Below are 11,735 nucleotides of genomic sequence, written 5' to 3' on the forward strand. Positions count from 1 at the left end.
GCTTTTAGTCTGGTCTTTATTTGGGAAATATAAAGACCATTCCTTTAGCTTTTTATTTCAATTTACATTGAATTGGTGACGCATTGGTGATACATTGGGAATTAACATAATGCAAAGCACAGACAGAACTGCATACTGCACTAGTTATCGTGCATACTGTATACATTATTGATAATTAAATATTGTTCAAATATGTGGCAACTACTGAAAGACTTTTCAGAAACATCAATATTGTAATGTATTGAGTCATTTTTAAAAATAATTGTTTGACCAAGTAAAAAAAAAAGGCACAACAGCAGCAACATTAGAACCAGTTATAGTTGTGCCATTGAATGTAGAGCACCATCACTTCTACCAGCAGATGGCAGCACCGCTGCGTTGACGCGTCTCGTCTGCCTGTATCCAAAGTAGGAGAAGAAGATATTGTTTGTTACTAGGCACCATGTCGCGTTGCTGGTCGCATCCAGCCCCAGCAGGAGGTTGCTAAGGAAAATGTCTCTGATGAGAGTTTGCGGTTTATTCCGTCGTCTTCTCGGTGGAAAACATCGTCCCTGAAACGGCGAACGCAACCGCGGAATACCGTCTGTCTGTGGGCGTCATGTGAGAGAGACGACATCGTTGCCGTACGGCTAAAGTTAGCTAACCGAGAGCAGTAAGTTAGTAAGAGTCGTCATCTACTCTTCTGAATATACCTCACTTGTAAGTATATGTAGTGTTTTTCGTTATTGTCATGTACCGTGTTAAAAGTACTTCATAGTTACTGGTTTGTCATAACCCCAATACTTTAACGGCACTGTTTAATTGACATATTTTAAGTGTTCCAAATCAGTGTGTGTTATTTTGCTCTTCAACCACATTCAGTTAAATCTTTAGGTATTATCTTTAAATCAATTGTTTTATTTGCGCAACCCTGACAAAGCTATTCCAATTTTAAAGAGGGCAAACTGGTGTCTTTGGTTAAAATCTTTTATTTACTGTACCCAATCCAAGAAAATTTACATTCAGAAATGTACAAATATTTTACATTTATGTGGATTTATTTTGAATTGGGATTGGGTTGTATTCATCAAGTTTTTTTATGTATAGAAGTGAATGCAGTAAATGTGGAAAAAAGGTAATGCATTCAGACTACTCTAATTATAACTACTCTAATAACTCTAAGTTATTACCTGTTGAATGGAAGAAAATCTAAATATTTTCAGATAAGAAATTTCATATTTGTTGAGACCCTAACACTGGAAGAGATTGTCCTCAAACATCAAACCCATCGGCAAAGAAACCCCACAAGTTCTATTAAATTCAAACCTTGGACCCCCTTTGAACCTCACAGCAAACAAATTAATTTAAACTGCACACTCTGACCTCGCAAAAGTCATTAATGCTTTATTTTCTTAAGACTGGATTACTGCAACTCACTTGCAACTCGCCCAGATAAAATGACAGGGTTGTGTCAGGATGGGCAGGAAGGGCAAATCAAATTTGTGGACAGATGATCCGCTGTGGTGAGGAGGAGAAGCCAAAATAAAAAATAGAAATAAATAAACTATAAATACATTTTTAGTTCATGATTACCTCTAATACAAAGTGTAAATAAGGTGTTCTAAACTGAGTAAAACGTCAATCTTTGTCTCATCTCTACATTATCCTTACCAGTGACCGATCATGTTCAACCCCAGTGAACTCGAAGGTGAAGTGGATCATTCCTTTTTCGATAGTGACGATGATAATGGTGGTCTTGTCAGAGATAAGCAGAAAAAGACGGAGAGCTCACCGGCACGTGAGAGGCTTCGAGCAGAACAGAAGGAAAAAACAAAAGCTGTCGTTTCTCCGACGACCGATGGGACAGAACAACACCTGAAGAAAGTAAACAACGACAGAAGCAGAGAGGGAGGGAGAGACGACAGCTATTGGTCAAAGGAAGAAGAGAGGAGCAGGTCATCACAAGTATCATCAGTCGCCTCCATGTCAGATAAAGTCATCAGTAATGTCAGTGATAGCGAGGAAGACGACAATTCACAGTCTAAAAGGCATGGTAGGACACTCTTGGCTTTGTTGGCTGAGTCCAGTGAGGTACATGATAAGAGCATGGATGAGTCTGATGTAGAAACATCACCGTCCAGTGTCAAACATGCAGGCTCGAGATTGAAAAAGAAACAATATCCTAAAAAACTGACAAGAAACCGGCACACCAGAAGTCCATCCTCCACTTCATCCGAGTCCAGTGTAGACGCCGATTCGGAGAGCTGTTCCAGCAGTAATAGTGGGAGAAGCTCTTCGGGGTCCTCCACCTTTCACAAATACAAGAGGTCCTCTTCATCTCCTGGACGGAGGAGGGCCAGAGTGGGTTCAGCAGGATCAAGGGATTTCTCTAACAGCCGTAACAAGGAGTCGGAGTCGATGACGGACGTGAGCCCCCTCTCCTCACCTGACATCAGCCCTCTGCAGTCGTTAGACCTGAACCATGGAGAGGCTGACGGTGGAAGTCTTAAAGAGGAGGAGCAGCAGCAGCAGCAGCAGGAGGAGGTGGAGAGTGTGCCCTCCAGTGGCCTCAGCAATATACATCACAATGAGACCTTGGATCAGGATGTGGATGAATGTGAGTTAAGCAAAACTATTGCATTTACAGGTTTATTCAGGCACAGTGCACAATAATAAACATTAACGTAAACAAATCACAGATAGATGAAAGACAGTTTTACATTTAAAAAGTTATTTTGAGGTACATGTAAAAATATACACTAATATGTATAATATTATACATTAAAGCATAATATGGTCCTGGGGACCTTAGGTGTTTCCCAGCTCAAACACACCTGATTCAAATAAACGGGTCGTTATCAGGCTTCAGCAGAACTTACTGACGAGCTGATCATTGGAATCAGGTGTGTTTGAGCAGGGAAACCATCTAAAACATATGCCACATAATGTGCTAGTCAGTTGGAGGAGAAAATGGCCCCAGAAACAACAGTAAGGTATAATTTTATGGTTTTTTTGTTGAATTATAAAATGCCAACTGAATAAAGCCAGTTTTCCTTTTTGGATAATTATAATTGGACACTAGCCTCTTTCTGCAGTCACTGTTGATCTGTGCGGTTGGTCTCATTATTATAAATGTTCTTGCGAGCTAACCCATTTAAACTGTACATCAGATGAATGTGAACTCAGATAAGCATATTGATAATTACATTGTAACTGTTATTTTTATTTTCTACATGTTTCATTGTTCCCTTAAAAATAAATAAATAAATAAAGATTCACACTTGAGCATACACTACAGGTCAAAAGTTTGGGGTCACCTATCCAATGTTTTTGTGTTTTCCATTAAAAGTCACACTTTTATTCATCAAAAGAGTTGCAAAATGAATCGAAAATATAGTCAAGACATTGACAAGATTAGAAATAATGATTTTTAATTCAAAATACCAATTTTGCCCTTTTGTCAAAGAACCGGTAAAACTGTTTTCAGCTGTGCTAACATCATTTCAGAACGGTTTTCAAGGGTTTTGTAATCATCCAATAGCCTTCTAACGTGATTAGCAAACACAATGTACCATTAGAACACTGGAAATGGGCCTCTATACACAAAAACCAGACGTTTGCAGCTAGAAAAGTTGTTTACCACATTAACAATGTATAGAGTGTACTTCTGGTTAATTTGATGTTATTTTCATTGAAAAAGAGCGCTTCTCCTTAAAAAAAAATAAGGATGTTTCTAAGTGAGCTCAAACTTTTGACCGGTAGTGTAGTAACAGTTAAACGTGGATGAAAGCACTTTAACAACATTATCCTTTCCACCGATCAGGTTCTTTCACATCAGAGAGTCAACTCGGAGGAAAGCTGGACTTCCGCTTTTCTGGAGGGAAAAACAGGAAGAACTACTCGTTCAGAAATGAGGAGGTCCGACGCATTGACCAAGAGAACCAGCGGCTTCTTCGGGCGCTGTCGCGTCTCTCTGTAGGGTCCAGACCAAAAAGTGCGTCGGGGAAGAAAACCAGTAAAGCTGGCCACTCGCCTGTTGTCCGCCACTGTCCCAGTGCACTCAACAGGCAGCGGGAACAGAAACGCATCGAGAGGGAAAACCTAGTGAGTTTTGATCCTCGAATGATACTAATATATTGTATTTATGACCTATTTATTTGAATTGAGTTACCTGGGATTATTATCTTCCAGGTAATGTGAAAGGGAGGTTAATGCTTTCTTTATTACCTTGCAGTGTCTTAGGTCAATGCGAGGCAAAATATGTGTTCACTCTAAAGACACTGATCTACTGATCTAAAAATGTTCAGGTTGGGATCTTTGACACATGAGCATGTATCCACATCTTTCTCTGAACTGAACCATATGTTTTCACTGTTATGTACTACCTGAAAAAAAGGCTTGTCCTCAGCAAGTGGAAAAGAACCATACAAGTATGTCAATGCGTACTACTACTACTACTAACTGACTAATTTCTAGTAAGAAAAAAAAAGCTGAAATATGCAACTATTTGTCATTATGACATAATGATGTTTATGGAGCCCCTATAAATCTTGTCTTAGTGGAAAAAAAAGAAGCACCACAGAAGTTCAATCACCCTGCCAAAACAGCCCTGTTCAGAATGCTCTGTTTAGTAGTATCTCTTCAAGCCCACCTAAACGCCCACAGTAAAACGACACTTAAGGGACAGGAAATGACATCTGTCACAGAGGCTACTGGGAGCTAACAGCAGTTAGCATTTGGAAGAGTGATCATTTGCAGGCTCTACCAGGCACATTGCCGTCTGCAATTCTTGGGTTTTCGGATACCGTTGCCCTCGCCAGCACTCTAGCGTGTTTTATGGACAAAGCGGAGCTCTGCGAGACAACAATTCCAGGAATTGAATGCATTGTGACGTCCCAGTGAGCGCGGAAGTCAGCATCTCCTGTACTTAGACCGAGGAGGACCACAAAAACATGAGTGGGTCTTTTTTCACACTTTGCCAACTGATCGGGCCTCCAGAGTCCCAAATATAAGGTTGAGAGTTGATTTTGCATAATATGGGAAATTTAAAAGCATTTATTTACATAACAACCATCTAACAATTGGTATTCAGATCTTTAATATTGATTGAAAAATCCCCCAAGAAGTCTGGAAATTTGAATCTGGAAAAAGTTAGAATTTTGAAATGGAAAATCTGTAGGAACTCTGACCTCAGTAATAAGACAGGGACACATTTAGAAGAAGTGTCCACATTATTGGTTTTGATTTGAAGGATTTACATACTTTATATGATGACGGTCTCTTATACCATTCGTATACAGCAATGCAGCTAGTGTCCATATGTATAATCGTGTGCTCTCATATTCCATTTTATTTACAAACTGTATTTCTAAGAATACTTGGAGTCACTTGGGTGGAGTTAGTGTCAGTTTGGGTGTTGCGTCCCCACTGAAAGCAGACACGGATGGACTTGGACAGACGGCAGCAGGTGGCGGCTGAGCAGCAGTGCCACAGAGTGACATTCAGAGACAGTGCAGCCTCTGCAGCTTTAGCCTCTCACCTCATTTATTAAGTTTGCTTGACCACGTACTCCGGTTAGTTTAACCGTCTGCAGAACAAAATGAAGCTGCTGCTACTTAGTGAGAGCAGAAAACTATGTTTTATTATTATTACTGACGAGACAAGTCTTTAATCCTTAATTATAGTCATTATTGTGATTGGGGAATATGTTCTTTTGATTTTCAGGACAGACCGTCCTCCCTCTTGATTCCATCCCTCTGCGTGGTGCCTTCTCTATTCTTAGAGTGAAGTAATTGAATCTGCCGTGTGATCAGTGAATCCTCCCCACCCATCACACGTGTATGATGTCTCCTGCACAAGTAGCACTAGTCATACAGTGTACTTTCAAGATTCCACAGTAGACCTCATTTTCTTAAGTAGAGGGGAGACATTTTGAATTATTCAGACACTGGAAAAGCAGCAGGTGACCAGTCAGTCTGCAGCTCGTGTAGAAATCCACGAAAAATTGAGATTTAGACCAGTTTTTGTGTGACTGTTGAGCTTTTCGCTGGTTGCATTGCTTGACATGGAGTTTTTGGTTACTGGGACGGGATTTGTGCACAGCATGCATGTGGGAGTGTGAATGCATGTATGACATTCAGCCACTTGCCTACGCTGTTGTGTTTCATGCTGTTCAGTTATGTATGCTGTGAAGTACTAGGAATTTGTCCTTATTCAATTAGGATCTCTTTGATTATTTTTTGTTTTGTTCTTGTCAAAATGTGTTTACATTAATAATGTTTTTCAACACATTTTGAAATGACATGACATCAAAATGTGTCACATGATTTTCCTGCTCGCGAGCCTCCACCACATATTCACACTGTCAGATGCACTGAAGGAGTGTCTTAAGTGATTTTATATCTGTTACTATTTACATTACTGTGTTAATCGTGAATGAGCATACAGTGCTTGTGAAAACATTTCTGTATACCCTAACACATTATGTTGTAAATGAAACGCGTGATAGGTAACCGCAGTTGAACCTGCATTGTATGCACTCCTTATTTACACAACTTTACACAACAGAATATGTCTGAGAATGGAATATGAAAAATGCATGTGTGTCTCTATGTGTTTGTTGCAGGCTTTTCTGAAGAGACTTGAATCTGCCAAACCCACACAGAGTTTGAGGCGCTCAGAGCAGCTGGCAGATTACCAGCGCCACACTGGATATTTGGAAGGCGGTAAATTCTCAGGTTAGTGAAAACATGTCATTTTTATTCTTCTGACAGATAATGAAATTGCAGTTTGACTGCTCTACATTCTAATGCAAGGATGAGAACTTAAAGATACTGTATGAGTTGTTTTTAACGTGTATGAATTACAGTTTTTTACATGGCATGAAATATAGAACTGCAGCTACAGTTGCATTGTTTTAATTGAATTGTTCAGTGGTCACCAAATCCTTAAGTACAGGATCTGCTGTATTTTAAGCAGCTGTCTTTGACCGATTCCTATATGAAGCATTCCATTGCCTCTCGTCCGCTATTGTCTCTGCTGTTATAGCTTTTAACTAGGCTTTATTGTTGATTTGATATAGCTGCTATAAGAGTTTAATTATATTTAGACCATCATAATATTCACATTATTCTAGGGCTGCACAATATATCAAATATATATGTACCTGCATGGAAGTATCATGCACAATATACCTAATACACATTTCACAGATTGGTTGAAATGTGATAAATGTAGTTCATTGTGGTGGTTTTGTTTGGCCAAGAATTCAGCATTAATATAGATTTGTTTGGTTTTATTTTTCCTCCCAATATTATGGCCTAGTACACTTGAATTATAACAACTTTTTACTCCTTATTTTTTGTAATTGTGTATTGTATGTTTTGGGTAACATCTACTACACGTCTGCCCGTCCAGGGAGTGGATCCATCACCTGTGGTTCTCCCTAAGGTTTCTACCTCTTTCTTTTTCCCTGTTATAAGGGATTTTTTTCCCTGGTAGTCGAGGGTCTAAGGACAGAGGATGTTCCCAACCCTGTGAAGCCCTGTGAGACAAACTGTGCTTTCTAATTATGGGCTATATAAATACAATTTGATTTGATTTGAAACACTGCCCCCTCATACTGCATCATCCTCACACTACGTCGACCACTTAAAGTAAAGAGAAGACAAACGGTTACACAATTATGATAAGATTTTGCTGTTGGATTTTATTCTTCTTATTATTATTGTTATTATTTGAAATGTACCTTGTTTTATGATTTAATTTATTTCTGCCTCTGTTTCTGTGGATGTGCCCAAGATCCAGACATTGGTTCTCTCAGATAAGATGTCTGCTTTGAAATGTAAAACGGAAAAGTTCTGGAGTATTTCTGTGTTTTTAATTTGAATATCTGATGGTTATCTCTTCATTATCTACACCAGTGAGTCCCAGGTCTGCCACTCACAACAGGTCCGGACTAGTACCTACCATCACACCTGTGCCCAGGTCAAAGCAGCTGGGTGCAGCCCGACCGGCCTGGTGCTGAGAACACGGCTCTTTTTTTTGGCCATTTCATCTGACTACTTTTTACATTGTTCACCAATCATCAGAACAGGTAAAGTGTGGACGTTACAAGAATACAATTTTTTTTGTTCATCTCATCAAATGTATCAGCTATTCAGTGACCGTGTTGTCACGTTTCTCTATTATTTAAGAAATTGACACTCGTCTGCTGCTCGACGCTAAGGTGTAGTCAGCGATGCTCTGGGCTCAAATTTATTGTAATGCAGTCAGATGTTTTCATGCCGGTCGCTTGCTGTATTTTGATTGAAAATTATGCCTTTATTTCTGTTAGAAGATTATATATATGATACAAAATAACAAACTATTTTATTTAATTAAATGCCATTTCAATTAAATCTGCAATTTGTCACATATGAGTTGTTTATGCTGTGCTCGAGAAATGTTGTTTTAATGTTTTTACAGGATTATTTGTTGTTATGTTATATATTGTTCCTTACTAAATAAAGCTGCCTTTTCCCCTGTAGTTGGCAGGGTGATATTTACGACGAACAGTAAAACGTGTTATATCTTTTATACTAACACGAGCCACAAGTGAAGTGAAGTTTGTGAGTGTTGTACATTAAAATGGTCAGTGAATGATGGCTGGGACACTTGAAGAGCGAAATCTTCTGATAATAATAAATAATAATCAAAATGTCTGCTATGTCTCCCCCCTGGAGCTGTTGACATGAAGAGAATGCACATTAAACAGACCAAAGTATTAGACTAATAAACTTTTATTCTTAATAAAATAATGTATGAGGTGGGTTACATGGGTCAGAGTGGTCTCAACATAACAATCCAAGGCCTCTGCACCTGCTTCACAAACTGACTAACATCGAGTATGGAGTGATGATTCCCTTTGTGTCATCACGGCTCGACTCTGACACACTGAAAGTTTGTTTGTGGCCTTTTGGCACATCGTAGATGGGATATATACAGATTTGTGAGGAGGCATGTTAACCCAGGTCAAATACCTTTTTGTTCCCTGGGCTGCTGCTGCTGCACATGCCAACATTTGAATTCACCACAAGCCGTTATCACTCTCTCACATGAATTAAGACTCAAACAAAGTGAACGGTTTCCCTCTGGGGACTGTGAGGTTTGAAGGTTTACTGTGAGAACTTCTTGATCTCATCGTACAGCACCAACACAAAGGCACCACCCATGCCTCTGATCACGTTGGACCAGGCGCCCTTGAAGAAGGCCTTTCCTCCCTCGTCCTTGAGGATCTTCCTCCAGCAGTCGATTGTGCCCTTGTACATGATGTCAGCTGGGAAGATGGAAACACAGACAGGGATTGCGTAAAATGCGCAATCGTGCCAAATCGTGCCAAACTACTCTACACTTCAGGAGTTGACTGGCACTTACCTCCTTTGCGTCCAGACTGCATCATCATACGACGTCTGACGGTGTCGAATGGGTATGAGATGATGCCAGCTGCAGCGGTGACAGTCTGCGCAATCATCCAGCTGACGACGATGTGCGTGTTCTTCGGATCTGGCAGCATACCTGCAGGAGGGAGGAGTCAAGTCACTCAAATCACAAACGCATCATAAATGTCACATCCAGCAGATCTACACACCTTTGGCTGTGTCGAAGCAGCCGAAGTAGGCCGCTCTGTAGATGATAATGCCCTGGACTGACACGTTGAATCCCAGGTAAAGACCTTTAAGGCCATCGGTTTTGTAGATTTTACTGATGCAATTTCCAAGACCGGTGAACTCTCTCTCAGCTGAGCCTTTACCGATGTCAGCAGCGAGCCTTGTTCTGGCGAAGTCAAGAGGGTAGACGAAGCAAAGCGAAGTTGCACCAGCGGCACCGCCGGACGCCAAATTACCAGCAAAGTAACGCCAGAACTGTGTTTTTTGATCCACTCCCCCGAGGAAGATCTTCTTGTACTTGTCTTTGAAGGCGAAGTTCAAGGCTTGGGTGGGGAAGTAACGGATCACATTGGCCAGGTTGCCTCTCCAGAAGGATATGAAGCCCTGTTCCTTTGGGATCCTAACCACACAATCAATGATGCCTTTGTACTGTTTGTCTACGGTGATCTGTCTGCTGGCATGCTGGACCTGGAAGCAAAGAGTGTGACAGATTCTCTATAAAATATTACATATAAAACATTATGCACACACATAGTTTTTGCACAATCCTCATTGATGTTTCATAGTCTTTATTCTGTACTAGTGGCAGCAGCAGCAGCCTGCACGCGCTCTCCTGATACTTGAGATTCGGTTGTGTATTCAGTTACATCCTTCAAGTTAAATTTAGCAATTCATTTTCTCTGAAAGTTACTGCGCCCATCTCTTAAAGTGCATCAGTTATGGTGTGACTTATATTAAACAATAAATCACACCATAATCACAACATTTTGTGTTCATTTTATTCCAACACTTCTTATGGGATTGTCCCCATCATCACACCAAACCAGCAGCGTCGCACAGTCCAGTGCGTAAAACCATCTCCACTTTGACGCAGAACCCCTCACGTGCGTATTGACATTACGCATTAGACCATATGAATATAATCTGTTAACTTTTCTACTAGTGTAACACGTTCTACTTTTACCATTTGGTCTTTAGTTTTTCAGCCAGCCAACAATTACGCACACTTTTACGCACAAAGAAACCATCCATGTTAGTTGACTTGTTTTACCTGCAGCAACAGCTTGACTCTCTCAATGGGAGCGACAGCTGTTTTGGAGATGGCAGCGGCAATGCCACCAGCCAAAAAGTCCTTCATGAAACTAACCACCGCGTCCGACATGGTTGGATGTGTCTTGTGCAAATGTGAGACCCTTTACTGTTCCAAACGCTCACCACGGTCCTCAAGGAAACCCAACGCCGCTCCAAGTGGACGAGGCTCCTCCATGTGTCCTAATATATCAGCGTCTTCTATCGCGAGAATTTTGAGTGATGGATTTGCGTTTGGTCAAACGGATAAACGAGGTTGGATAAATATCCGAGGTTGGAGGTCAAGATGTGCGCCATGTTCACGTCCACGCCGGGGACATTTAAAGGACACAGGCAGTGAAATGTGATTAGTGGGAAGGTCAAGATTTATTTAAAAGCAGGGTAATATTTGTCATGGTAAGTTACTGGTAAACAGTCTTGTCATCCACAACCCAAGCACACATGTCACAATAGGAATTTCCAATCCATAAATGAAATAAGACATTATGGAGAGAATCATATTTTTTTAGTATTTAAACATTTTAACATTTCATGACAGGTGCAACATGATATTACTTCATGCACAGTGATAGTCAACTAGTTATTCTCACACATTAACATGTTTAGCCTAAGGCTTAAGCACTCTTGGTTTGTGGTCATATGGATAGATATGGACCCTTTTCCCTTAATAATTTAAGATTTTTTTGTACTTAATTTAATTTAATTGTGTTTTTTATTCATTTTTGTCACCCACTGAACACCTGCGTCAAAGCAGCAGAAGAAAGACAGAGGAACAACTGAAATGGTTCATGATGATTTCATGAATCATGGAACACATGTAGCAGAGATATTTCCTTATGTTCCACCAAAATTTCCTATGAAGCAACAATAAGCAGCCAGTAAACATCCTCATGTAGGTTCATACAACTGCAAACATTGTTGACATACAGAAAATTACAATTTGACAGTAATGTGTTTAAACTAAAATAGAAAAGCTAGTGAAACTATCCAAAAAAAGTGAAAAATATGCCATGTTTTTTG

The 11,735-nt window shown here is 40.1% G+C and overlaps 2 protein-coding genes across 2 annotated transcripts; one reads left to right on the plus strand and one right to left on the minus strand.

Annotated features, from left to right (window-relative positions):
• Positions 1-627: 627 nt before the first annotated feature.
• On the plus strand, positions 628-8,294 carry cfap97 (cilia and flagella associated protein 97). Its single transcript, XM_083909358.1, has 5 exons — positions 628-699; positions 1,654-2,596; positions 3,803-4,083; positions 6,605-6,716; positions 7,902-8,294. The coding sequence occupies exons 2-5, from the start codon at positions 1,663-1,665 to the stop codon at positions 8,003-8,005; spliced, it is 1,431 nt and encodes a 476-aa protein (XP_083765484.1). The 5' UTR covers positions 628-699; positions 1,654-1,662; the 3' UTR covers positions 8,006-8,294.
• Positions 8,295-8,743: 449 nt separating this feature from the next.
• On the minus strand, positions 8,744-10,889 carry slc25a4 (solute carrier family 25 member 4). Its single transcript, XM_083909395.1, has 4 exons — positions 10,678-10,889; positions 9,608-10,094; positions 9,394-9,534; positions 8,744-9,295 (listed from the first exon to the last, which is right to left on the minus strand). Exons 1-4 carry the CDS (start codon positions 10,786-10,788, stop codon positions 9,135-9,137), a joined length of 900 nt encoding a protein of 299 aa, XP_083765521.1. The 5' UTR covers positions 10,789-10,889; the 3' UTR covers positions 8,744-9,134.
• Between the last annotated feature and the right edge of the window lie 846 nt (positions 10,890-11,735).

The sequence above is a fragment of the Microchirus variegatus genome (assembly GCF_963457635.1).
Source record: "Microchirus variegatus genome assembly, chromosome: 23".
In the NCBI taxonomy this organism is placed as follows: domain Eukaryota; kingdom Metazoa; phylum Chordata; class Actinopteri; order Pleuronectiformes; family Soleidae; genus Microchirus; species Microchirus variegatus.

Coding starts and splice junctions, on each gene's coding strand:
- cfap97 (XM_083909358.1), top strand. CDS start 1,663: ATGTTCAACCCCAGTGAACTCGAAGGTGAAGTGGATCATTCCTTTTTC. Junction 4,084..6,604: donor GCATCGAGAGGGAAAACCTA/GTGAGTTTTGAT, acceptor TGTTTGTTGCAG/GCTTTTCTGAAGAGACTTGA. Junction 6,717..7,901: donor GGAAGGCGGTAAATTCTCAG/GTTAGTGAAAAC, acceptor TATCTACACCAG/TGAGTCCCAGGTCTGCCACT.
- slc25a4 (XM_083909395.1), bottom strand. CDS start 10,788: ATGTCGGACGCGGTGGTTAGTTTCATGAAGGACTTTTTGGCTGGTGGC. Junction 10,095..10,677: donor GAGTCAAGCTGTTGCTGCAG/GTAAAACAAGTC, acceptor CTTTGCTTCCAG/GTCCAGCATGCCAGCAGACA. Junction 9,535..9,607: donor CTGCTTCGACACAGCCAAAG/GTGTGTAGATCT, acceptor TCCCTCCTGCAG/GTATGCTGCCAGATCCGAAG.